At 39.4% G+C, this 26,930-nt stretch overlaps 1 protein-coding gene across 3 annotated transcripts in view; it reads right to left on the bottom strand.

The window, feature by feature from the left end:
* stard13b (StAR-related lipid transfer (START) domain containing 13b) overlaps positions 1 to 26,930 on the bottom strand; it is a 154,184-nt gene that overhangs the window by 100,366 nt on the left and 26,888 nt on the right. For all 3 annotated transcript variants that reach the window (XR_005006982.1, XM_036564889.1, XM_036564879.1), the window contains exons 2-4: positions 21,003 to 22,038; positions 8,692 to 8,862; positions 5,492 to 5,632 (exon numbers count right to left, since the gene is read on the bottom strand). Coding sequence is in view for 2 of the 3 variants with exons in the window: in XM_036564889.1 (XP_036420782.1) it covers positions 5,492 to 5,632; positions 8,692 to 8,862; positions 21,003 to 21,896 (1,206 nt within the window). In the remaining variant the exon portion in view is untranslated. The remainder of the gene's footprint in view (positions 1 to 5,491; positions 5,633 to 8,691; positions 8,863 to 21,002; positions 22,039 to 26,930) is intronic.

Here is a 26,930-nt window from a genome sequence, read left to right as displayed (position 1 = left end):
TAGTTCTGTATTCCTGGTTGGTAGGACTGCCTTTTCTGCTGAGTTAGAAGGCTGTGGATAGGTCATCTCTGTTTTAAAGGAGTTGAGTGAGTGGAAGGAGAGTGTATGCATGTCACGGTGCTGGGGTGATTCGTGGGGACTCTCTCTGTTCAAAGACATCACTAGTTTGGTTTTCCCTGCTTTTGTTTCTGAGGGGCTTTGATGGAAAAACATTTATTTATTTATTTATATTTATTTCAAATGCAGCACTTTCTGACATTAAAAAAGCACAACCCATTTAACAACTCAACATATTTTACGGCAAGTGTGAGACAATATGCAGTCTTCGCGATACTAATTAATGGAGCATCTCATCGCTGTCCAAAAAAGTCATGTATCTCCATTTTTGTTGATTTGTATGTTTCTACATCATTTGAACAAGGCTGTCATTTACACTGTGTGACAAATTTCTGATGAATAGATCAATAGAAATGGAATAAAACCTCTTTGCAGTAACGCGTTAAAAGTTAAGAATGTTTTGCCTTCTTCTGTAAAGTTACCATTTTGGAGATGCATGTTTTTCTCTGAATGGTGATGATTTGCTTTTATTACTTGCTACATTTGCCTTGAGCTCCATTGCAAAACTAAAGAAGCAAAGTTCAGACACCAAGCTTGTCTTGGCTGATCAGCTACATGTGGAGTAAGGGGAAAATTGTGTAAATTAGAGGTTTCATCAAATTGGTCTTTCCATCCTCACACTGGTGTCAGGAAAAGGTTAGAAAGGACCTCTAAAAAATGGCTGGTAATGTGCATTACTGCAGAGAAAGCCCCTCACCTAAAGCTCTGGCTGAAGAAAGAGCCTCATCAGTCAAGACAATAGACCTGTGAGGTGAAAAAGTCTCAGGACCACTTGGCTGTGAAAAAGTCAATCCACTTGAACCTGACGTTCCTAAAATCAGCGCTCTGTGCGGAGAGTTTCACGTTTCTCCTCTGTGAGTGGTGGACTCAATTCAGTGCAGGGCCTCCGAGTGGCTCTCTGACCCACTAAGCTTCTCTGAGAACCAGACTTCATTTTGTCAGAGTGCACAGAGTCAAATCATTCTATTACCCCTTCCAATCCAATTACCCTCTTCAACTCTCTTTCACACACACACACATACACACCTTTCCAATCCTTGCCAGAAGCCTTTAGCTGTGTTCCCATGCACCGCCTCCAGAACGTACCTAGCAGTGCCACGCTGTTCAGCTATGCCAAGATTAAACAAACACATCTGGCCCTGTTCTCCAGCCGGACGGAAAAGGACAAAATTCCCACAGATATCGTGCTCATTTAGACCCACTGTTGCTCATCTGATAGTGTTTGGGGAACAGCGCATTGAGAGAGAAGGCTTTTGAAGCCCTTTTTAAGAAGTCCACACAGCCATGAGCATGAGTAATGAAATGAAGTGACAAAGGGACTGGAAGTAAAGCAGCTGTAAACTCCCTGGCCTTGCTAATGGCCTAAACCCCCTTACCCTGCACCGCTCCCGGAGGAGCACTGGGGGAAACAAGAGCAGGGGAAACAGAAAGTAACATCAACACAAGAACTGGATTTCTCTGGTGGCCTGAAACAAAATGTCCATGAAGTTGGAGTACATGAGAGAAACAGTCCCTTGGAGGAAAAACAGACAGAAATCTGATGTCAGTAATACTTCTAATCCCTTTCTTTTGGTTTTCACATCATTAATTACATTAGCAACAAGGGAAATCCATTAAAACTCTAACCCTTCATAAATAATAAGCTATAATCTCTACTTAAAAGGGGAATTTTTTTCAAAAATTTCACACAATTCAATTGTTGAGATGTATTTCAAAGTGGTTTAGGGTGAAAGAGTTCATTGTAGAGAAACGTGTCTACTCAGATTCCTTTACTATGGTGGTGAGGTGAACCACAATGTCTGCCACTCAAATATAGACATTTTATTTACTGTCTAAAATCACCAGTGAATCTACACTCCTTTTATTGTCTTCTGACTGTTTATATATAATGTTAATAATGATAAAATGTTTTCTTTGGGGACTATTTTACCTTACAACACCCTGCATGTTTTTAAAAGTACATTTTAGGCCAAAACCTTCTCCATTGGAAAAATATTGCCAGATTTGTAACTATTTAATGCAATAACTTTCTCTGAGGGAGTCTTTTAGAGGCATTAAACTCTTATGACTGTCTGGTTCCGAACAGCACCACTGCAAACAATTCTGACTCTGTAAGTTTCTCTTGAATGGCACATTCACGTCAAACCACTCTGAATGACTTTGTTTACATCTAAACCCTTTAATTATGCTGAAATCCTGAAAAGAGAACTCAACCCATTCATATATCTCATTCAAACTCCAATTATAGACCACAGGCTTGCTTGACACTGACTGTTCCACTTCATTCTTGCCTTGTTCATTCTTGTGGACAACATGCAGTCACTCTGGTTTACAGTTTGAAGTAACAGTATAAAATGCTGCAGTGCATCTGTAAACATTATTTAATAAACAAAACCCCCCCGATAAGAAACAACAGCAGTCGGCAGTGCAGCTGCTCTCACTCCAAATTTACAATTTCGCAACCACATTTCCTTTCACGAACCAAAAATGATTTACTATTCCAGCTCTAGAAACAGTCATTTATCAGCTGACATTAGCAGTACGAGGAGATTATCTTGAATGACAAATGGTTAACATAACTGCTCAAACAGAGGCAATAAAAAAACACAGCACTGAAATTTGAGCATGTGCTGATGGCCTTACATGCCCCATCTGAAACGAGTCTGCATACTGTCACTGTGAATTCATTAATTTCATTCCCCGGGTCAGGAGGAATCCTGTTTGGAATAGGGAGATGAAATCTATTTAGGACAGAATCCGAAAGCCTTACATCTTCAGCCAGCGGCATGAGTTTGTGCCCTGCTCTTAGATTCAAAGCGCTCATTATGAGAAACTGTGCACACCAAAGCTATGCTAACTCATCACATGGTCGATGTGCATGACCTGACAGATTCTTAGTTTATGCTACATACAGTTCAATAAGCTATGCTAACTCATGGCCCATGTGCAAGTCCAGATATATTCTTTTTGTCAGTTTATGCTAAGTACAGTTCACAAAACTGTGCAACTCATCATATAGTTGATTTGCATGTCCAAATAAATTCTTAGTTTATGTTAAATACAGTTAACTAAGCTATGCTAACTCATTACATGGTCAATATGCAGGTCTTGATAAACTCATTCAGTTCCCAATGCTAAGCTAACTTATCACAAAGTTAATGTGCATCTTATGATACATTCTTTCATTTCATTTATGCTAATATAAGTACAGTCCACAAAGCTACCTTGCTAGAAAAAAACAGCATAGACCAGCAGAACCAGCACATGTTGTGTTTTGGATGCTGGTATGCAGTTAACCAGTACGGCTTTCTGCTGGGTGACCACCTAAACCAGTACCAGACAAGCACTAGACCAGCACAAACCAGCACAGACCAGCTTAGACCGGCAAGGAATGCATGCAGGACTGTGCTATTTTTCAGCAGGGCAGGATGACTCATCACATGGTCATTGCAAATGCCTTGATACATTCTTTCTCTCCATTCACGCTAACCTAAATACAGTTCACAAAGCTAAGCTAACTCATCACATCATCGATGTTCATGTCCTATTACAGGCTTTCGTTTAGTTTGTGGTAACCTGAGTACAGTTTACCTGTGGGGTACTGGCTATATGCACTGTATTTTACAGATTGTACATTCTTCAATATACTGTGGCAGCTGTTACGACTGTGTTTAGTCTATTTCCATATCCCATGAGAAAAATGTCCATTCATCTAGTCTGTTCTAGCACCTTCTTTGTGTACAGCAAGGTTATATGTGTGATGCATGAATTAGCCATTTAGTTTAGTTGGTCAGTGTTAACTCACTTTTGACATGAGAACAAGCTATAGCCATAATTTTGCTGGGAGGCTTAGTTCTAGCTAGTCACCAAGCACATCGCTACGGTGCTGTAAGAATGAGCAGGCTGCCAAAAAAGAATACTGTCTCCCAGATGCTTCCTGGTCTCTGTTTCCTTGCCAACATAATAATTCTTTAAAATCCAAAGGTTCGCTTACATGATCAACGTGGCAGAAATAATTAAATTCATCAGCATTCTTCTCCATCTAAGGCTAGGCTAAGTCACCATGTGGTCAAAGTGAATGCCTTGACAAATTCTTTCTCTCAGTTTATGCTAACATACTGTAAGTACAGCTCACAGAGCAGACGTTAGCTCAGATATACATTCATACTTAATACGTATGGAATGCTTGTATAGTGTTAAATAATGTTTATGGCAAATAAAGCACCATGCTTTTGATACCTTGCTTTTAAAGGTGAATTCCACAGATTTTTCAAATTTTCTACATGGTTTAATATTTGATTCTGAATTTGTAGACAAATTTACAGACATTGATTACTTTACAGAGGTGGTGACAGGAACTACAGTGCAAATGTGATCATTTTATTTATTATCAAATATGACTAAAAAACATTAAAATCAAAATCTTATCCCAAAATGATCAATTATTCATAAAACAAGACATTTGAGACACATCAGGCAGCATACATAACCATTTCATGTAACGACTTTCTGTAAGGTGGCTTTAAGAGGCATTCTGTTCAGATGTCTGGGGCCAGACATCTGAACACAAAAGCTCTCTTAAGAAAAAACTTGAGAAGGTTCTTAAATCAAACACTAAGAAGTTCATAAGAATGTCCTTAAAAAACCTTAAGAAGTTCTCAAATATTCTCTTAAGATCATCTTAATTATTTTCTGAAGATTTTCTTAAGAGAATCTTTGTTGTTTTCTTAATTAGGCTGTGTTGCATTTTACCCTGTACCATAAATGACATGAGACATATTTTAAATTTGTATTAACTGTTATATTTAGTTTAATCCACTCAATGAGGAGCATAATGGAGGAAAAACCTTAAACCAAGTGTTTTAAAAAATTTAGCACATAAGAACTAAAGGTGATGATGGAAGAAACAGCCAACAGGAAAAAAATCCTCCTTAGAAAATGTGATAATTGTGGGGTGATAGACGAGGAGGGGCAGGAGCAGCACAGGCAGCATCTGAGTTTGAATAATTGAGATGCTCACCTCGTCAACTCTCTGTCGTAAGGTTAAGAAAACATTTGAGAACACAAATTTTCAAGAATACCACTTCTTAGAATTATTCTTTAAAAAAATAGCTAGGAAAAGAAAATACGAGAATTCTTAAGAAGTTATTTGAAAAATAGCAATTTCTTGTAACTTTTTCTTAAGAATGAAGTTTAGAAAAAACACACATTCAAGAAGATTTTCTTTCTTAAGACACTTTTGTGAATCCGGGCCCTGATTCCTATCACAACCCCTAGTCAGAAAATGTTGTGAAGAACAATCAGTAACTATAGTTTGAATGTTTCTGCTAAGATACAGCAGCAGCCAACAATCAGTCAAATCTCAGCCTCGTACCTCTGTCTTTTTGGGATGTGTTCTGGTCACAGAGGAAGTGTTCGTAGAGAAGATTTCCTGGCCGTGGCATTCCTTCCATTCTGGTCCTCTGGCCATGTTGATGAGGGATTGCTTTCCCTCTGTCCCCAACGCTGCTGCGCTCTGCAATGACAGCGAAACCACAGTCAACATGGAACACAACACACGGTCCGTCAGAGTTGGTCTCTGGAGAGGACTTGGAGAAAGAGGAAATCAGGGCTGAGGTCAGCAGCAGGGGAAAGAGATGATAGAAGCTACAGATCTGATTAAGTGTAGAGCAGAGAGAAGAACTGAGACTACATAGACAAGAGATCATTTACAAAGAGCTGAGGAAGATGACCTTGTCAGAAGACACCTTAGAGGAGACCTGCTGTTGCTCGTTAAAGCTGGTTATGGGTAGCCAGAAACGCCTGTAGAGATATGTGTCTCTTGAACCGTTTCAAATGGACAAAATGACACAAACAGACCAACAGGCTCCAGTTGAAGAGGAACCGTTCTTTTGGACACTCATGGGCAACCAAAAGCCACTTTTGTTTTCTTCTGTGAACTCTAGTTATGTGGGGGGGGTGTGTTTCAAGCTTCAATGAGGGATTTTTTTAGAACTAGCATTGAAAGTTCCCAGTGGCAAGTTCCCAACACAATGAACCTCTGTCCTCAGTCCCACCAGTCCAGTGGAGTCCCTGCCAGACTGTAGCATATCATCTGAGGGCAGTCTAACTCATTGTAAAATGGACGCCATGTGTCTGCATGCAATGGTCCGGTCAAAGACGCTCCGAGAAACCCAACATTCTTCCACACTGTGACTTCGCTACATCACAAAAGCCACGACTGTGCCCTCCAGACAGGGTCCCTTGGGATGAATATCACTAACTCAGCCTCATTTCATGATGCAGGGCTTATGAAATATTTCCAGCGGCTGATGTCGAAAACGAAAGTGCATAAAGTATGTGCGCCACATGTCTGCGTCTGCGCTGTTGATTTACATGATTTTCTTTAGACTGCTTGGATATGGCTGCTATAGGCCACCTGTTGGGGGAAAGGGTGTGTAATCCAGCTGGATTTCTACTTCATACCACTCCAGTAATCGATTAGAGTTCTAGGAAGCATGACCTGTTATATACTGGCTGTGTGTACTGTATTTGGCAGAAATACTGAGGAATACAGCATTCTTCAACATCTGTACTTCATGTCTTAGTATTCCTCTCATGGCACATCAATAACATTGATTTACATACTCATACTTAATAATGGAATAGTATAATTGATTGTGCTTAGAGACAATGATGAATCAATAAATTCATATCTGAAGTCACACAAATGGCATCAGACCAGGGCTTTGCTTAAGGAAACACTCTAGCCAAGATGAATAATGAAACTACTGCTACACCTCCTGTAAACATATCTACTTGCCTCCTACCGTAGTGCTGCAGGAGAGCTGTTTAGAGTCTAGGAGATTTTCCTGTTTAAAGTCTAGGAAAAATCCCTTTGAGTGATCTTTCTTAAAGGTGGTAGGAATTGCTTCAGGGTGGATTTTTTTAGGGGCAAGCTGTTTTTTTTTCATTAGCCGTAGCTGGTAGCTAAGGTTACTGCTGGGAAGCCGAATACCTTACTGTACCTTATAAAGCTGTGCACTGTTAAAATAAAATAAAAGTTCTGTGCTGGTACAAACAATGTAAACGTTCACTCAAAGTTACAACAGAGGTTTTAAGGTCCAATTTTGTACCTTAAATAAGTTTTTTCCAGGTGAAAAGTACGTATTTGTACCTTTTCATAACCTAATGTTTTAAAACAGAACAATAAAATAAGAAGCCTGGAGACGAGGCGGGGTGTGTGGAGTCAGTACAACTTAGAAAATATCATTTCAATGGATTATGGTTCAGTTATGTTCCCTGACTAAAGGTACAGAGATGTACCCTTGAGGGTCCCACCTAAGTGACAAGAGGGGAACTGGCCCAGTGACAGTTTCATGCCTTTTTTTCTGAGAGTGTCATAACTATCTTGAAATGTTCAACTAAAGTTAACAAGGTAGTTCGCTATTTAGATTACCAAACTTACCTCAGTTTGGCTATTTTTCTCTGGCTAAAAGAGTAAAAAAACTCATCTTTGGCAAACACTTTGTGCTAAAGAATGATAGAATCACTATTTTCTTTATGATTTTGTTCAATGAAGAAGGTAATAGCAAAGTCCTTATAGGAAAGTGTGTTTCCTTATAGGAAATGCAGGCCATACAAGACAAGAAGCCTGTCTCTTTGAATGGGAAGAGACCAAAATGCTCTAAAGGTCAAATTAATGTTTAAAAAAACACGTTTTTGGGTTGTTCTAGCTACTGTGCTTGTGCAGATCTCTACGACGAGGAGCTTTCCCCGCTAGCACCACAATATTGTTGACACTTCTCTGCTTACAGCATAACCAGTAAGCTGATTGGCTCGTTTTACGGAATGGCGGGGCTTTCTCAGACACCATGTTGAACGTTACAAACTTTCTCAGTTCATCTTCTTACCAGTGACTGGTCTCTTCATTTATAACATCTCTGATAATAGTTACACTAATGCTGGCTTGGTTGTATTTATTGGCCTATAGATTAGTGGCTCGGCTAGCAGTCATGATTGAATGACACCACAGAGATTCCCAATGGCTGTATGATGGATATGTGTGATGCATGCTGGAAATTGTGGTGAGAGAACATTAGGAATTCTCTCAAACCGATGAGGCTGAGGTATACAATGCTATGCTAGAGAATATTGCATAACACGACAAATAACATATTAAACCCTAATTTTAGGTCGAAATGCCCCTTTAAAAATGGGCTAATGACTATGATAACATAGTCAAGCAATTAGAAGCGCCTCTACAGTACACGTTAAACTAGAATACGGTGAGTGGAGGTGTTCACTGTCACATTTTCAGAGAATTATTGATATTATATAGTATATTCTGCACACACGCTGCTGTATTTGGTCTCAAGCATATTTCATTAGCTGCCATAAAAAACAACAGCCTTGCTTACAGTCTTGGTACAAATAATTCCAGAAATTTGAATTTAAAACCATCATACCATCTTATGAACACCACTTCACACAAAGTTACAACCCTACGCACTGAAATAAATGCTTTACTCTCCAATAGTAAGAAGCTTTGCATTGTGTCACATATTAAAACAAACAAGAGACTCCGCCTCTAACCTGCTGAAAGGTTTTGTCATTGGCTGTGTGTCTCCGGGTAGTGCAGGGTGTGTCTGAGGGGGAGGAGCCAGCACTGAGGGCTTCTTCTATGTCCAGGTTGAGCTGGTCCAGTTTCTTCATGAGCTGGGTCATGGATTCAGACCAGGGAGACAGCAGAACCAGAGGAGACTCCTGCAGACAGAGTGCAGCTGTGAAACTCCAGTAATCAGTATGATATTAACTGATTAGAGAGAAGAGAACCAGAACAAGTTCAGTGTCAGTAAGACGTTTATTAGAAGGGCATTCCCCCCGTTTGGGTGCCCTTTAATTAGCTGTCTTTTGAGGAAGGGGTTCAAAATGTGACTTTTGGAGAATTTCAAATTGCCTGCATTATTCAACAACTGAGATGTAAAACTGATTAAGAGTGGTTTGATGTGCGATGGTTCATTATAGAGCAACTTACTGCCTTAGATTTCTTTGCATTGGTGGTCATGTTGAACCACATGGTGAACAAGGGGTCATGGTATCTAAAATGCAAATATAGCAACTATTATTATCCTCCAAAATAAGGTTTTTATTTAATATTCAAACAGACCAGGGCACCTACATATATCTTAAGAGTTTTATATAAAATGTTCAGGGTAAAATAGTGGAAAATCTAAAAAAAAAACCGACTTTTTTCCTCACAATGTCCTCCATGTACCCCTCTGTCATGGATGGATTTAAAAAATACATTTTAGGTCAAAATTTTATCATAAATCTATCACAAAGCAAGGTCTCAGGCACCAGGCCGCATATTCAGAACCATTTCACAGGAGGCCCCACCCACACCTGGCATTAACATGCATCTTGTGTGACCTGATCATAAGTGGCAAGCACAGGTGTGAATGGGATCCAGCGTGTCTCGGAGACATACTGTCATCCGATCACCTTCAGAGGTGCTCAACATTTCTATTGTGAATGCTAAAGCAGCCCTATGTGTCACTGACATTGCTGAAGGACTGCTTTAATCAGCGCTGTCATCACAGCAGAGATAAAAGGAGCTGCATTGCTTAATTTTTGTCTCTTCTTCCATTAGTCTATAAGTTGCATTAGCAGTCCATGTGATGTAAATGCTTGTAACAGCTTGCACATTTACATGAACAAGGACATTGTTGTCTGACAAAAGGCAGCGTGAGACTGATGGAGTAGACATGCAATACACCCTTCCTCCAGTCATAAAATCCAATCATAAATGTGTCAAATGGGCAAATTTAAGACATTGAAATGTCAGGTATAAACAGGTCGGTCTACTTGTGATTAAATTACTCACACAAATAATAATAAAGCACACTGTAAAAAGTGGCTCATCAGGTCTACTTAAAAAATTTACTTGTCGTAACACGTTCATGAACTAGTTTTATTCAACCTAAATAAATACTTTGAATGAACGATTATTTCAGTCAATGTAGTTTTTTTAAGTTGAATGAAACCAGTTCAATTGCTTGTTACCACATGAAGTATTTTTTAAGTAGATCTGACGAGCCACTTTTTACAATGTATGAAAAAGCTTTCTGAAAGGTAGCTTTTAAAAGCATTACGTCTGGTTCCTGTCACCACTACTATGAACAATAATTAGTAAGGTTCTGTAGAATGCATTTCACATCAAACCACTCTAAATGACAACCATTTAGCAAAAAATGCAGACCTTTTTGAAAAATTGGTGAAATTCCCCTTCAAGGTCTAGTTTCTGTTCATTCCCTGGCCAAACACAATATCATGTTGAAAGAAGGTTAACCATGTCGTCACTAACACTGCAGGGAAACGTGATAGTCTCATGTACCTTGTGGACCAAAACAAACACAGAGGAGCTGACTGCCATGTGGACCATACATAGCTTGTCGGCATTCCTCTCCTTACAGCTTTCACTACTCCCCCGACACCCCCACCAAAGGGTATAAATAGAAAAGCCCGTCCAGCACAGAGACATCACTTGTGTTTGGGAATCTGAGGAGTTCAGGGCTATAAATTAGCAGCAGCTACCTCAGTCACTGGGCCATAAATCAACATGGCTGCCTCTTTCACTTCTCAAGCAGGAAGCGGAGGGGGAAAAGGATGGAACGTTAGGAAGATCTCACAGAAATGTTCTGGTGCTAAAGACATGCTACAGGCAGAGCTGTTTGAGCGCTTTCTGGAATTTGCTTTGGGGGGAGTGATCTGAGCTCTGTGTGTGTGCGTGCTTGTGTGAGCCCTGAGGCAAAGAGCTCTCTGCCCATCAATGCTGCCTCTCATCCATACACAATCATGCTATTGACGGGTGTCATGCCAAAGTGGAATGTATTTGTCAGAGGCAACTTAGCTACAATTTTTTGGTCAAGGGCCTGAGACTAACTACAAGTCCCGTAAATTCCCATGGAATGCGGCGACGTTAAGACCCATAACCAATTAGGCCCTAAATGCAGGGCTTCCTTTTGAGAAGGACATGCATGGAAGTCACAGTTAAACACTGTTTTGGCGCATCCTTACGTGTCCTTCACATAAGAGGCTTGTGAGTTTTCAGAAGACATTATGGCAGTTCTAGCTTTAAGCTAATGTAATAATTTTGGACCATTTGTATTCAAATGATATACGAGACATAATGAGATTCAAGATTTTGGTCCAAAAGTGATGACTTTTATCTCTGTGTCTGTCTGTTTATCTATCTGTCTGTCTGTCTGTCTATCTATCTGTTTATATATCTATCTGTCTATCTGTCTTTCTGTCTGTCTGTTTGTCTGTCTATCTATCTATCTGTCTGTCTATCTGCCTATCTATCTATCTATCTATCTATCTATCTATCTGTTTATAAATCTATGTCTATCTATCTATCTATCTATCTATCTATCTGTCTGTCTGTCTGTCTGTCTATTTGTCAGTCTGTTTGTCTGTCTATCTGTGTGTCTATCTCTCTATCTATCTATCTATCTATCTATCTATCTATCTACCTATCTATCTATTTATCTGTCTGTCTGTCTGTCTGTCTGTCTAAATTACACAGAAGTCAACTCAACAACTAAACATAATATCAAAATTATTAGAATTTAATGTGTCCATTCTTTGCCTTTATTACAGCTTCCATTCTTTTCAGGAGACTCGCTTTTAGTTTCTCAAAGAAATCTACAGGAATATTTTTCCACACCTCCAAAGTTCAGTCTTAGAAGCTGGTGGAATTTTCCTAGTAATCCCAAACACTTCAACAGTAGCTATCTATGAGTCTAAGCACCTATTGGAAAGCAAGACCAGTGCTAGCTGTGTGGCCAGGAGAGCCTGTTCTGGCACACTGAAGAGTGAACAGGCTCTCTCTAAGGGTCAAATGTCTGACCTCAACCAGGAGAAAGTGGCTGGCTAAAGCTGAAGCTAGCAGGAATGACCAAAAGCTGACAAAATCCAAGAGTGACCTCTGAGTCTCAGGGTGGCCAGGGGTCAAAGCCGGTAAAAGGAGGTCCAAGTTGTCCGCTGTCAGGAAGTTAGCGTCAGTCTGTCTTGCTTCTCTGAGAATGACCAACAAGCCTCTTGACTTCAACAAAAGAGTAGACGTGTTTATGCTGGCCAAATCTCCATGTCACCGGCTAAAGCTGAGACGGACACTTGACCAAGAGCAATCAATGCCAGTTTGGAAGAATAGAGGAGAAGGGTTGTTTTTCCATTTCACTCAGCAGACCTTGGTGTTTTTCTTTCACTTTGAGTGCTGGCTTATTAAAAGAATGTACCACATTCTTCTTCTTTTATAAAAGAGGTTCACTGCAAGCAATGCTAATGTGTCTTTTTAAATGATATCATCTTACATCTAGTATTCATATCTTATATTTCTGTGACTGTTTTTGAGATTTTTGTAAGAATATTAAAAGATTATTTAACTTCTTTCTAGATTTTTTTTTACTTTTATTTTGCTTATTTCAAGAAATATTACAGATAAATTAGCTTTTCTTAAAGAAATAATGCTTCGAAAGGCAATAGTCTAAAATAAGTTAATTAAGTAAATATTTTGATATTTTGTGTAAATTTATGATGATTTCACTTTCCAAGGTATCATTTTTGCAGTGCTCCTCTCTTATTTCCTATTATTGCAACTACCTACACTATTCCTTAAATGGGAACACAGTCATGTTGCACTAGCGTCAGATTGGCTCTTGTCACGGCTGTATGCTTGAATTGCACTTGCTTTGCTTGTAAGTCAATTTAGATAAAAGTATTTGCCAAATGAATAAATATAAATGTAATGCACAAAGCAATGCATACAGTATAACTCGTGGACAAGGGTGGGGGCCAGTGCTGTTTCTCAACATTTGGGAGCCCTACCTGATATCCTGCTTAGGGGTGCCCCACACACACCCCTCGATCATGTCTTTTTGGATGCAAGAACAGAACAAGAATTAATACTTAAATAATAATAAAAGTAAGTATGATCTTTTTGACAACTGATTTTAAATAAATAATTAAAAATACACACAGGGGCCCTCTGATGGCTCGGGGGCCCTAAGTGACTGCTTATTCCGCTTGTAAACAGAAATGGCCCTGGTGGGGGCTAATACAACAAAAACAGGCAGCATTACGCAACCATCTTCAAGCTTTTCCACACACTGAAGCCAAATCGAGAAACAGATAAAAGCCACATTAAACGTTTTTCGGAATCGCAGAATGAGCGGAATTCCAGACTCGCTCCGTCCTCTGTGTTGAGATAGTAGCCTCGATTCATTTTGACCCCTCATTCAGGCCTGTCCGTCGTGGAAAAAAACTCCACTCACCATGGCAACTGGGTTGGCATGAGTCAACCCTCCAGATCAAGTCATCATTGTTATCTTCAGAAGAGGACAGAATGGGAGAGGGCCATAACTGTATCGCTGCAAATTGGCCACATTGGGAACCACGGCGCTGCCTCTTTGACATGCAAATGAGGAGTTAAGTGGCCGGCTATGGCACTGCTCTGGGCTGGCAGCCATTGGCCGTACCACCCACTGAGAGTGCCACGAAGCTCTGTGAGGACAGCCAAAAAAAAGGACACCAGCCACTACTAGCAGTGCTTGTTTAACTGCATCAGATCTGGGTCATGGACCATGTTGAGGAGGTGGAGAAATGCCTTTCTTGAGGACAGGTCATTGCTTCTGGGGCTGCTCCTCAAGGAGGAACCTCGTCCAGATACTCACTTGGGGCTATCTTGTTGGAAAAAGGCTTAGTGAAGGTCAGCTGGTTTGGAAACCATCATGCCTTAGAGGGCAGTTATATTTATGGCATTGGAGCACCAGGTGAAGAACGTTTGGAAATAGTGCCCTCAGATGGTGAGCATGCGGTGCTGCAGCCACAACCTCTTATGAGGAAAACAGTTTTTTTTTTTTTTGCATAATTCAATGATGTAAACAAAGTAATTCAGAGTGGTTTGGTGTGAAATTCTAGGGAAGAGTCATAATTGGTGATAGGAATAGTGCTGGTGATAGGAACCAGACGTCTGATGAAGAGTGTAATGCTTCTAAAAGCTACATCACAGAAAGTTATTATATGAAATGCTTATAAATGTGTTGCTTGATGCCTGAAACACTGTTTTTTACAAGGTTTTATGAAAAGCCTTTGGCCTAAATGATTTTTTAACATCTGTTCATGGTGGAAAAGTATATGCAGGGAATTGTAAGGCAAAATAGTAACACTTTTTTCAGATTTTTACTATTTTACCATTATCAACAGTACACATAAAAACTCAGAAGACACTTAGAACATGTAGGTTCACTGGTCATTTTGGATAGTAAATAAAAAGGCTATATTTGCATAGTAGACATCGCAACCGCTGGTTCCTATCACCACCACTGTAAAGAAATCTGAGTCAAGAAGTTTCACTACAAACTAGCATTTCACACCAAACCAACCAGAATGGCTTTATTACATCTCAATGATTGAAATATACAGATTTTGAAAAACAAAAACAATGGAAGTCTCATATCCGAGACCCACAGCACACCTGCACAGAAATACATTTTAGTTAATTCAAATATATAAATAATTTCAATATGAATAAAATATATGACGTCAAAACAGTTTTGCCAAATGTAAGTAAACAGAAAGTTCAAACTGTGCCAATGTAATATATCCTATTCATGTGGAAATGATGTAGACATTTGTATTGTAAGTAAATTCGATGCATTACTTTTTGTATCGTACAACACACATACCAGAAAGCATCTGAACGTCATTCATACACACAGCATTGTTTACAGTCTCTGAAGGACACCATGTCACACCCCCACATTCAAAGCCCCTACAGACACTGACCGAGTGAGTGATTCACGCTGGAATTTCTTAAGCAGGTGCAAATGGGGCAAGGTCAAAGAGTCTGCGAAAGGTGCAGAGCTGTTTCACACCTTCGTCTTAGATCATGTGTGAACAATGGAAGAGCAGCGCGAGGAGAGAGAGACAACACTTACAGGCAAATACAGGCCATGTGGATTATTTTCACTGTGCAATGGCAACATTTTTGAATAAAGTGTCTCATAAAAACATTTAGTATCTTTGCATAGTGTTTTTTATGAAAGCCTGTTCCCGTCAGGTATTTGTTTCTGGCAGCAAAATGTCATAATTTTGACGTAGTATCTCAATAAATGACTTATATTTGACTTACCAGGGTCAGAATAGTGACTTATTTTCTCAAAATAATGACTTATTTTTCCAAAATAATTTTTTACTCTCTTAAAATTTAGCAATTCATGAATTCTACTAGGTATCGCCAAGCCTCAAGAAAATAAGCCATTATTTTGAGATATCAATTCAAAAAGCATGTCATTATTTTGATGTATTAAGTCAATATTTATCAAAATACATCATTATTTAAAATATTATGTTAAAATTTTGAGAAAACAAGAGATTATTTTTCTTTTTCTTTTTATCCTGAGAAAAAATCCAGAAAAGGAGTCCATCGGAGCTTTAAAAGTAAACTAGCATAACAATAATCAGTCTGTTATGTTCTATTTATGTATTATTTGATGTTCAGTAATATCAATACTTTAAGGCAGCTGGGTTATTTGCTCTACAGGGTAGTAATATGTTCACATGATCTTTTTTGACCATTTGGGTCATGAGCTGGTAAAAAATTAAGCTCAAAACTAGACTGTGTTTCTTCTCTTTAAAAGAAATTGCTGACTTTGCTGAGTTTTTTCCTCTTTGGTGAAAGAAATGATGGATTAATGGAAAATAGTGCCCTGTGGTCAAAGGCTATGAACCAAGAGGTCTTTGGTTTGGTCCCTGCTGATAACATCCTGCTACTGCCTGCTTTGAGAAAGGCATATAACCTCAGGTAGCTCCAGGTGGCTCTAAAATTGCTATCAGTTGTTGACTCTGGGGAAAGGTGTCTGCTAAATCACATACTAACTGAACAAATATGTGTCATTGGTTTTCTTGACTGATCTGGTGCGGTATTTCTCAAACATGATACTACAAAAATAGACTCCCTGCTCAACTATTTAGGCTGTTTCTCCAGCAGAGTGAACACAATTTTATCACAGACACGATCCGTTGAGGCGAAAAAACAACATCTGATAAAATATTAGCGCTCCTTTGCCAAAATGTGTGAATAATCTGCATTTGATTTTTTATATTCTTGTGCAGACAGTTGGTTTTTATCAACATGCTCTGAAATGTAAGCAATGCTTTGTTTTGCTGATGATTTCACTGCACGTTGCGCAAAGAGTAAATTGTGTTTTGATGGTTGAGTTGACTGTTATGAGGGCAACAACCTTAGATTGAAGGAATGCGCTAAATCAATAGAGAAAAGGCCACAACAAACAACAGAGGGAACTTTGTGCTTGTGCTGAAAGTAAATAAATATAGAATCTTTATGCAAAGTGTCATTCAAACTTCTTATAGCCTGGACTTGTCCAAAGATGTCTTATTGATAACGTCACAGTGAAGATGTGATTACTGACACGTCAGTACAAATAGTACAAATCTTCCACAGGGAACAAACTTAAATTTAGAGTACTCTGCACATTTTAGTGGACAATCTATATGAGATCAGCAACTAAGGAAGCAATAAAACCAAATATTATTGCATTTTATGTTTCATTTGTGTATACTGCTGCTGTCGGAACCTTGTATCTCTAATTTTGACGCTTTTCAGTTTTTGACATCGTTTGAAAATGCCTGTTGCTCTTTATATTGTGTGTAAATTTCACGAAGAATGGACCCAAAGAAACAGCCCAAAACGACTTGTAAAAAAGTCTGGTTTCATTGATTTATATTAAAAGTAAAGTATGTTTTTTCCTTCTCCTGTAAAGTTATCATTTTGGAGATACGAGGTATCTTTGTTCTGGCCGCAGCGATATGTTAAAATATGTAAAAATCAGAAAATAAACAGCAACTGTGCATTAAATGTGTAGAACTGTGTCCTCTGTAGATGATGTGTTTACTTCTTTTTCAAGAAACTCAACAAAACATGTCATTTGGCCAAACTTTTGCGCACGTTTTTGTAAAAAGGGGAACATATGAATAGAGATAATTTTCTTCCTTTCATATTGCACGACATCTATGAAAATGAATAAGATATAATGGGTTGTGTTGTTAATGTACTCCAAAATAAATGCCATATATTGTATAGTACAAACTATATAACATATCACGTTTTTACACAGGTTCTCTTCTATTACACTGAAAAGGCAGCACCACAGAGACCTACATCCTTCTGATTCTAAAACCTCATTTATTATTCATACAGGGAACCACAGCACCCATAGGCAGCACACTTACACTGAATAAGTCACTCTACGCACTAGTACTGAACGTGCTGCTGTATTGATTTGTGCAGTTTCATATTTAGTTAACCCTCATATAACCTGCCTATGTCAATTTTAAAGCAAAAAGTTCAGTGGTTATGAAGTATTTGAAACCCAGTTCCTTTGTTTGCCATCATATTGACTGGTATGTTAGCTATTTCACAGGAAGCCTCCCCCTATACACCCATGCACAGCATAATGCACACACAACAGCACATTCATAAACGTCCAGATGATGCTTCTTTTAGGGCCAGTAAAAACAGGGAGGATGGGGTCATAGGTCACTGGCAACCAGGTCAGGCAAGAGGTTGGGAAAAAGACACAAATCTTCCATGACTAGCTGCGGCTAAATGGAGCTGTAAATAATGGAAGGCTAAGTTCACCACTGAATAGACTCTTTTGGTTTGACAAGAGCAGCAGAGAGAAAGCAGACAGCTTCTGAATTCCTTTGGAGCAGAGGTTAGCGCTGCACTTCCTCCAGGTTCCTGTTTACTTCATAAGTACTCCATCAGCATGCTAATGTGGCCTCCAGCAAAAAAAGCTTTGCTCATTGATTGAATATAATCTCGCGCTGGTCTGGTCTTGTACCGGAACTTATATTAGTCTGATGCACTCTGTCTTGATGGAGTCAGAGTTTATGGGTAGAGACAGTGACAGTGAGAAACTTTCCCTCTATAAGTACATGGAGCATAATGTTTCATGGATATCCACCACTGTGCGAAAGTCACCTAAAGCAGATGGCTTAAACCTATTTATTTTTTATGGTGAAAATGCCATGTGTCATTAGAATACTTGCAAATAAATATAAATACAGTAAAAGTAATTAAAAATCCTTATTTTCAAAACGTGGTATTTTGTGAGCTAGTTTGTAGAACAAAGTTAGGTTCCAGATTTATCCTCTACGCCTCCAGTCAGCGCATGGATTTGGTAAATTCTATCATCAGCACACTTGATTTAATTGAATATAATGAAGCACTGATTAGCCAAACCAGGTACTGGATGTGACCTACAGTTAATACTGAGCTGCTAAGAGGAGAGATTTGGAAAAGTTTGACTGAATAATTTGAGAGAAATAAAATCACTACTTGTATTAATGTTATTTGTGTTTGTTCTAAAATTAGTATTTTCTGAGCAAATAAACATTTACTTCTCAAATAAATAGCTTTTTAAATAAAAAGTACATATTATTTTGCCAATACCTCAAATGAAGTCAATCAGCCAGAGCATTTTTGATGTCTGAAGTTTGCTTCTGTAAATTCACCCTGGAGCTACAAAGGCTAATTTAGCTAACAAGTAATGAAAGCTTATACCCCACCATCAGACTTAGGTATTAACAGAACACATGTAACAGAGTTACATAATCTGGATACAAAAAAGGTAACTGTGTTCTGCTATGGTTGAAGAAAAGAAAAGGCAGTAATCAGATCACAAGTTCATTATAAAAAATTAGGGCGTTTTCTAGCAGGATTACATCAAAACCAGTCAAGTGTGATTGTTTTGGATGGCAGTAATGCACAGTTATTTAAATGTTTTTGTGAACCTCCGCAGGCAAGATTGCAAATGATGCTGCGTAAATGAATAACATTCTGATGCTTTCTGGTATGTACACTATATGACCAAGGTATGAGGACACACCTAAGTATTGAGCTCAGGTGTTTCAGCCACACCCACTGCTAAGAGGCCTATAAAATCAAGCACATAGCCACGCAGTCAAACACTGGCTGCAGAACAGGCCATCCCGAAGAGCTCAGTGACTTCAAATGTGCCACTGTTAGATGTTGATACTGTCATATTTAACAGTGTTTGTGAAACTTTCACCCTGCTAGACCTGCCCTGGTCAACTGTAAGCGCTATTATTGTGAAATGGACCAACAACAGCTTAGCCATGAAGCAGCAGACCACACAAACTCACAGAGAGGGGTCACCAAATGCTGAAGTGAGTGAAAATCACCTCTCCTCTGTTGCATCACTCACTACAGAGCTCCACAGTGCCACTGGAAGCAACACCAGCATAAAAGCTGTGCATCATGAGCTTCATAAAATGGGCTTTCATGTTTGAGCAGCTGCACACAAGCCCATGATCACTATGCGCAAGGCCAAGCATCAGCTGGAGTTGGGTAAAGCACACTGCCACTGGACACTGGAGCAGTGGAAACATGTTCTCTGGAGTGTTGAATCACACTTCACTATCCGGCAGTCTGATGGACGAATCTAGTGGATACCAGGAGAACTCTACCTACCAGAAAGCATAGTATCAACAGTAAAGTTTGGTGGAGGAGGCAAAATGGTCTGGGGTTGTTTTTCAGGGCTTGGACTTCTTAGTTCCAACAAAGAGTAATGTTAATGCTACAACATTCAAAGACAAATTTAGACATTTATATGCTTGCAACAGTTTGTTCCAGCATGACTGTGCCTTTGTGTACAAAGCAAGGTCAGTAAAGACATGGTTTGACGAGTTTGGTGTGTAGGAACTCCAGTGGCCTGCACAGAGCCCTGACCTCAACCTCACCTTTGAACACCTCTGGGATTAACTGGAACATCAAACGTCAATGCTCTGCCATCTGCTTCATCACATATGTGGTGCATTTTGAAAAGCCGCTAAAACAGGGCTACAGACGTCCAAGCTATTTGTGAAAACATTCAAAGTTTTAGCTCCTGAACAAAGGGGTGAAACTCCCTATGCTGCTTTCACTTTTCCAGAATGAAAAGAAACCTACCCAACTGGGATGGATTACTGACAGGCCGGTGCCCAGGGACCTATGACTACTAGGGAGGCTTTGGAAGGCCTAAAATTCTTGGAACAATTCAGTACAAATGCAAATATTAGATAAACAAATAGCCACTGATTATGTACAAATGAGTAAATAAATGAAAACAATGAAGAAATTGTAGTCTGTTTTCTGTTTTCAGTTATTATTATTACTGACACATGGGGAAATGCAATACACACACACACACACACACACATATATGTATATATATATATATAGCATTTAACATCACATTGCACGTTTCTTTTTAATTTATAGCTTTGTTTTCCTTTATTTACAGGAGTGTGAGACCATTAAACATGGCAAAAAAAGAACACGTTGTATCATGTTTGCATAGTTTTGGCAGGCAATCATATTTCACCTACATAATTTGGTTTCATAAAACTCTTGCTGTTACTTTGCTTTTACCTGTCCTTATTTAATTGTATGACTTGTAAAAGATAAGTAATCCAAAAGTAATGGACATACATACAGTAATTCTTTAGATTAGATTACAGATCTTTTTAACAGGTTATCAATACATACAATGTATTGCTAAACTCTGTCCACCAATAAGCACCCCACACTTGAGTTGCTGAGTAATCTCAGATTACTTAAGAAAATACTTATTTGGTGTCTGAGACTGTTCTGGTAATGTTGTCTATAAAAACAAGCAAAAGTACAGACAAAATTCAGGTTTCAGGTTGCAACTGCTCTTTTTAGCCTTTTTAGCTATGCTATAATTTGGTCCATTTTTAGTCTTGGCTGATGAGCTCAGCTCAGATACACACAGTATTTAAACAAATGCCCTCACCTCATGGCTGCTACTCTCTCCTTCTGCCTCATAGCCAGCTGTGCCGAGCCTGGTGTTGGAGTCTGGGTCCCACCTTGCTGCTTCTCCACCAATCCCTCGCCTCCTTCCACCTCTCCTCCGTCGAGAGGTAAGGACAGTCTCCCTGCTCTGAGGCATCTCTGTGAAGACGTTATCATCCTCCTCCTCTTCAGAAGAAGACTCACGAGAATCAGAACTTTCATGGACGCCCTGGACGGAAGCTTGAAGGAAGGTGTAATCTGCAAACGTGATGGAACTGGGCTTGTGCTTGATGATACGTGGCAGTTCTCCTGCCTCATTACTTGGAGCAGTGGTAGATAAAGGATTACTTGGCAGGCTGGAGTTCACTGGAAGATGAGAGTGGTCTACCTGGGAGCTTATCTTTGAAGAACAAACAGGGAAAGGAGGTTTGGGCTTAGCTACAGTGTCCACAGCATGGCCATTTACTGTAGGACCATCTGAGAGCAACACTGCCCTGTTGTCTTCTTGTAAGAGACACACAAAGTCAGATCCATAACAGCAGCCATTAAGCTCATCTGTTCTTTCCACAGAAGATGCGCCTTTGTTCTTAATCACAGTGTTTTCAGTTGTATAATTGTATTCCTTCGTTAGCATTGGGAGATTTAGAATAGATCCCAGTTTGCTGTCTTGTGGTGCACAAGCATGTTCTGACTGTATGGAATCTTCATTCTCCACAACACCCTCCACATTTTCTTGCTTCTGGGGTGCTACATTTATACCATTCTCAAAAGAAATGTTCCTCAAGGTCTTATTTCCATCCTCAGCCATGCCTGCTGTTGACTTCTGCACTGAAAAAGTCAGTGGCATCGCTGAGGTTGGTTGTCCCTCCAAAGTCACCATGGATAGAGCCTCCATGTCCTTTTCTACAGCTTGGCCCTAGTCACAAGGTATACCCAGAAGAGTCTTAGTGTGAAGCCAAAGCCTGCTGTTTTTGTCATATTTAAACATCTGGAGAAGGCTGGTCCGCCGAAAGGCAAAAACATTAGCAGAGGTACACCTGCAATCAACAACAAAGCCTGATTAGTTTGCTAAAATCACAACATCAATGAAAGCTATGCAGGTTGTTTTATATAATAATATATTTTACAGGAACTCTTTTTGGCATCAGATTCAACTCATTTCTCAGCTATAGAGCTCATACATACATACATACAATAGTGTTTTCTATTCCTCTGCCCAAAAATGAGACTTTTATGCAACATTTCATCTTTTCATCACATGTTAAGGGTGCAATGACAGAATGCAATAGAATGGAATGGACATGGAATTTTACAGTTTGCACCTCTCTGACATGTAATCCATTTTCTTTGGTGCACCATGAATGATTTCAGGGTTATAACCTTGTGGTTATGGATGTGAAGCAATTTAGCACTACCACTGCCGGCACTGCTTCCAGAATTCTTGAAATATTATCCGCATTACACTGAAAAAGGAGGGAGAGAAAGATTTAAATGGTCGCATCCCTCAACACCACCAACATATCAGCTTTCTGAAATTTATGTGCCGCAGCCACCACTGATGCCAAAGTAAAGAATATAGTGTGGTTTTAGCTCAAATTTGTGTAAAACGCTTGCATTCTCGACCTCAGATACACTCACACTACACTGCAGAGGCACAGAATTAGTCCTGTAACAGTAATAGTAAAACAAAAAAGTTAAAAATACAGCAGACATTTGAATGTGAAAGTCACCATTTACAAAATGCTAATAAACTATAGTGAGGCAGTGGAAGGATAAGAGTGAATTAATCACAGTCAAGCCAATCAGCACAATATAGAGAAGATCACTGGTGCACAATCTGGTGGGTAAGGGGGGCATGGCCCTCCCACTTTTTGCAGTTATGGTTGTTAGGAAAGACAGCTTTTAGTTCTGATCATAAAAATGGACAAGAGTGAATTGTCCATAAAATCTCCCTCACTTTGTCACTGTAAGGTAAAACAGAATGGCTTAATGAAGGTGCGCTGTAAGAAAAACAGTTTCTGGTGGTCTACAACAGCACTTAGCCAAGCAGCTAGCCAAACAGCTTTTATTTGTCTGAACATTACATTATTATTGTCTGTCTTTTAGGGCTACAACAACTAATTTTTAGTTGTCCATAATTGTCCATAATGGCGATCTACAACATTGTCCATGATGGGGATCATAAAAAAATCATTGGCGACAAATCTTATCAATTAGTTGTTATGACGTTTGTGCGTAAAAGGGAGAACACAGATGGCTGAGATGTTTTTAAAAGCATTGACATCACGTGCATGGCTGTTGCTGTTTGCTGTTCCTGGCCACACTTTTTCTTTTTACGATTAATCAATTAATCCAAGCCACAATGAACCAATTAGTCAATGATGGAAGTCATTATTAGTTGCAGCCCTACTATTTATGTTATCTAATGAACATATGATTACATATCATAAATAACACATCTGGAGTGCAGGTTTGTCAGAAAAGGTCTGCCACCATTCAGCTACCTTATATGAGAATGCTTTATTCAGCATTCATTCAAAATGATGTTGTAAGACAGTTGGATTTCTGCAAACATTCCCAATACATTTTGTCACATTTATCATGTTTTTCTAAAATATTTATGCAGATCAGAAAAATCACGTGTTTTAATGCTTTTCAGCGACAATCAGTGGAACAAAACCTGCCACTGTAAACTGATACAGATATAAAAGATACATACATTATTTCTGTCAATGATGTTGTTAGTTTTTGTGTTGTAATATTAATTTCATGAGCTGTAACACAACACCTTTTTCATGCATTAAAAAAAACAGGTCACACTTCAAAGGAAGCAGGTTAACTCATTTGATTGACAAGTAAACACAAGATAGTGATTTGAGAGAACATGAAAGACTAAGATGATAAACAATTCAAAACTGAGGTGCAATAATGAATAGAAAACCTAAAAATCACAGAAAAAGCAAGAATACAGTTCAATGTGTTCAAAAATAGGCCAAAACTATTTGTTTTTCTCTATTCTGGATTAGTAACCAACTAGAGTAAAGCCATTCTTGATATTGATTGATCAGCTGTGGTTGGCATATGCTGCTCTTTTTTGGGAGCTCGGCCGAAAAGTTGACTTTTTTAACTTCCGCACAATTTAAAAGCGTGATGTGCGTCAAGCAGACTGTAGAAATGGTTTTATAGACAACAATGAAAAGAAGGCACTTGATGGAGTTTGAGAACAAATAATCTAAATACTCAAAAGCCACTAGATATCAGGACAATACGATCACTCTAACCGCAGGTGTACTTTGTTCACCTAGTTTGAATTGCAGTTTGGAGGCTTTAGCGTCCCGATGTTGGTCCCCCTCACTCATCAGACCAAATTTGCACCCTGATACACTGATACATCTGGAATTCAGATTCCTTTAGTAAAGAAGGTTATTGGTCGATATAGCTGACCAACAAGCCGTTGTGGACCGTGTTTACGGCCGGCACATGAGAACGACAGGTAGGAGCTACCAGAGAGAGGGAAAGAGCATATCTCTGAGGCTGAACATCTGTCTGCAGCCCAGGCATTCAAGTCTGGATCTGTTTCAGGCACGATGGCAGTGACATCAGCAGCTTGAGGAATCCAGCTCCTCTTCTGCCACTGGCTGATTTACAGCACGCCAGTCCATTCATCAGAGCAGCTCGACTGCTCTGGCCAAGCTGTGGTTTAGTAGCCTTGCTAACCCCCTCATTAAAGCTCACCCCCACCAACAAAACACCTACACTGAACTGCAGCAGCAGACACACCGACAGGGAACGAAGCAGCATTCCTTTTTGACACCTCGGCTGAAGCACATCATCTGAACACCTAATGGGGGGGTGAGAGGTGGGGGGGTGTCAATAAAGAGGATGCTTTTCATCATGACAATGACAAGGTAAGATAATGCCACACAACAATTCGCTGCTTATGCCTTTGAAGGGGAATGGACTTGCTTGTCAAACACCTGAACCGATACGCGGGATTAGATTCTTTAGAACGTTCTATACTGTTAAGAACTGAATTCAACAGCGATGCTCTAATTACTTGGAATTAAATATCTTCACATATCAAAAGTAAAGAACGTTTTTGCCCCCTTTGGTAAAGTTACCATTTTGGAGTTTTTGACAGTAAACACTATATTACATTAAAATCTATACAAATACAGCAAAAAATGTGTTGCTTTTATTTACATCTTGGTCAGAAGAGCACAGTTTTGAGCACAGCTCCTGACTTCTAATTGTACTTTAGCCATGGCATGGATCTGTTTAATTCCATCAGCAGCACATATGATTTAGGTTAATGAAGGACTCATTTGGTAAACAATGTATTGAATGGTAACTGTAAATACTGGACTTCCACAAGAAGAGCTCTGGAAATGATTAAGCTCACACACTCATACATTAAATGACAATGTACTGTTTATTCATGTTAGTGTGTAACAAATAAATGCTTCCTGCCCAGATAAATGGCTTTACTCAGATGCCTGAAACTACATTTTTCAATCAAAGGAAAAAGTAAATGAATTAAAGATTTAGAGAAAATGGGACTTCAAAACTCTCCCCATCAGATAAACAGCACTCAAAGCTTTCATCTTTGAGAGGAGAAAATCAAGCTCCACTCTTGATTCAGATCTGAAATCCACAGGTCTTTCTGTCCATCCTTCCACTGTGAGAAGACAACTCAGCGCTATGAGTCTGAAAGGATGTGCAGCTCTGTGAGAAAAGGAAACAGACACATCAAACAAAGAAGCTGCTGATGTTGAGCTGTTGAGGTTTCTTTTTAATTTCCTGTTCAATACGTGTTTTCTATTTTTTTTTTCCTCCCGATGCTCAAAAAGAACAACTTGTACTTGTAAAATGGTTGGTTTGATTGGAAAATCAATCTCTGATTTTTGCACAGTATTAATCATGTTCATGATTGTTGTGGCTTGATTACAACATTATGCACTGCACTAAATTCAGTTTATGCGTGAAATATTCCAGCTATTCTTTCAAGAATTATCAAGTGTTCTCACAGCATTTGATCTTTCTCATCACACATGAAGAGTGTGAGCGATCTGCTCCTGCACTCTCCAAAGCACGCATGGAGAACGAGTGGAGAATGAGTGGAAAATCAGTGGCACTTTCCCACATCTCTCTCTCTCTCTCTCTCTCTCTCTCTCTCTCTCTCTTCAGTTCTCCAGCTCTTCATTTCTGTCTCTCTCTCTACCTCTGCTGTTGCAAACATGAGAAAGCGCCAGCTGGCATGGCTTATGCAGACTGCGGTCAGCTCTTATCAAACACGTTGCTTTGTGTTTCATGCACACACACACATACACACACACACACACACACACACACACACACACATCGTACCATGGAATCAGGAGAGGAAAACACACACCTCGGGGCTTTAACCTTCAAAAGCAGATAAGAAGAGCAGCCCAATCAGCAAGCAAGGTCAGGCTCTCACACCCTGCTCAACCGCTCCTTTAGCATGTGTTTGTGTAACTGGAAGTCACCGCATTTGGAGGAAAAGTTGTTTTTCGTTTAATCATAAAATTCACTGCACTGTTATTTCACTAATGCTGACAGACACTTTTTCACACTCTTAAAAAATAAAAGTGCCACAAAAGGTTCTTTGAGCGATGGCATAAAAGAACCGCCTTTAGTTCCCGAAAGAACCATCCCACACACTTTATGAATAATAATAGAACTTTTAAACCCAACCACTGGGCCATCAACCACAAGTGGGCCGAAAAACACGCTTTGGTGGTCCATGGGCCTATACTGAGGGGGAGCCAGTGGTCTAAAGTGGGCCATTGATGGCACGTTGTCATAAAAATCAGTGAATAAATTATAGACTTGATAATAAAAATGAAATCTAAGATGTTTTCAAATAGCTAACAACATTAATATAAGCCCTGTGACAAACACG

Source organism: Colossoma macropomum, unplaced genomic scaffold (assembly GCF_904425465.1).
Source record: "Colossoma macropomum unplaced genomic scaffold, Colossoma_macropomum, whole genome shotgun sequence".
Taxonomy (NCBI): domain Eukaryota; kingdom Metazoa; phylum Chordata; class Actinopteri; order Characiformes; family Serrasalmidae; genus Colossoma; species Colossoma macropomum.
The sequence above is the reverse complement of the archived record's forward strand: the minus strand, read 5'-3'. Positions and strand labels throughout refer to the sequence as shown.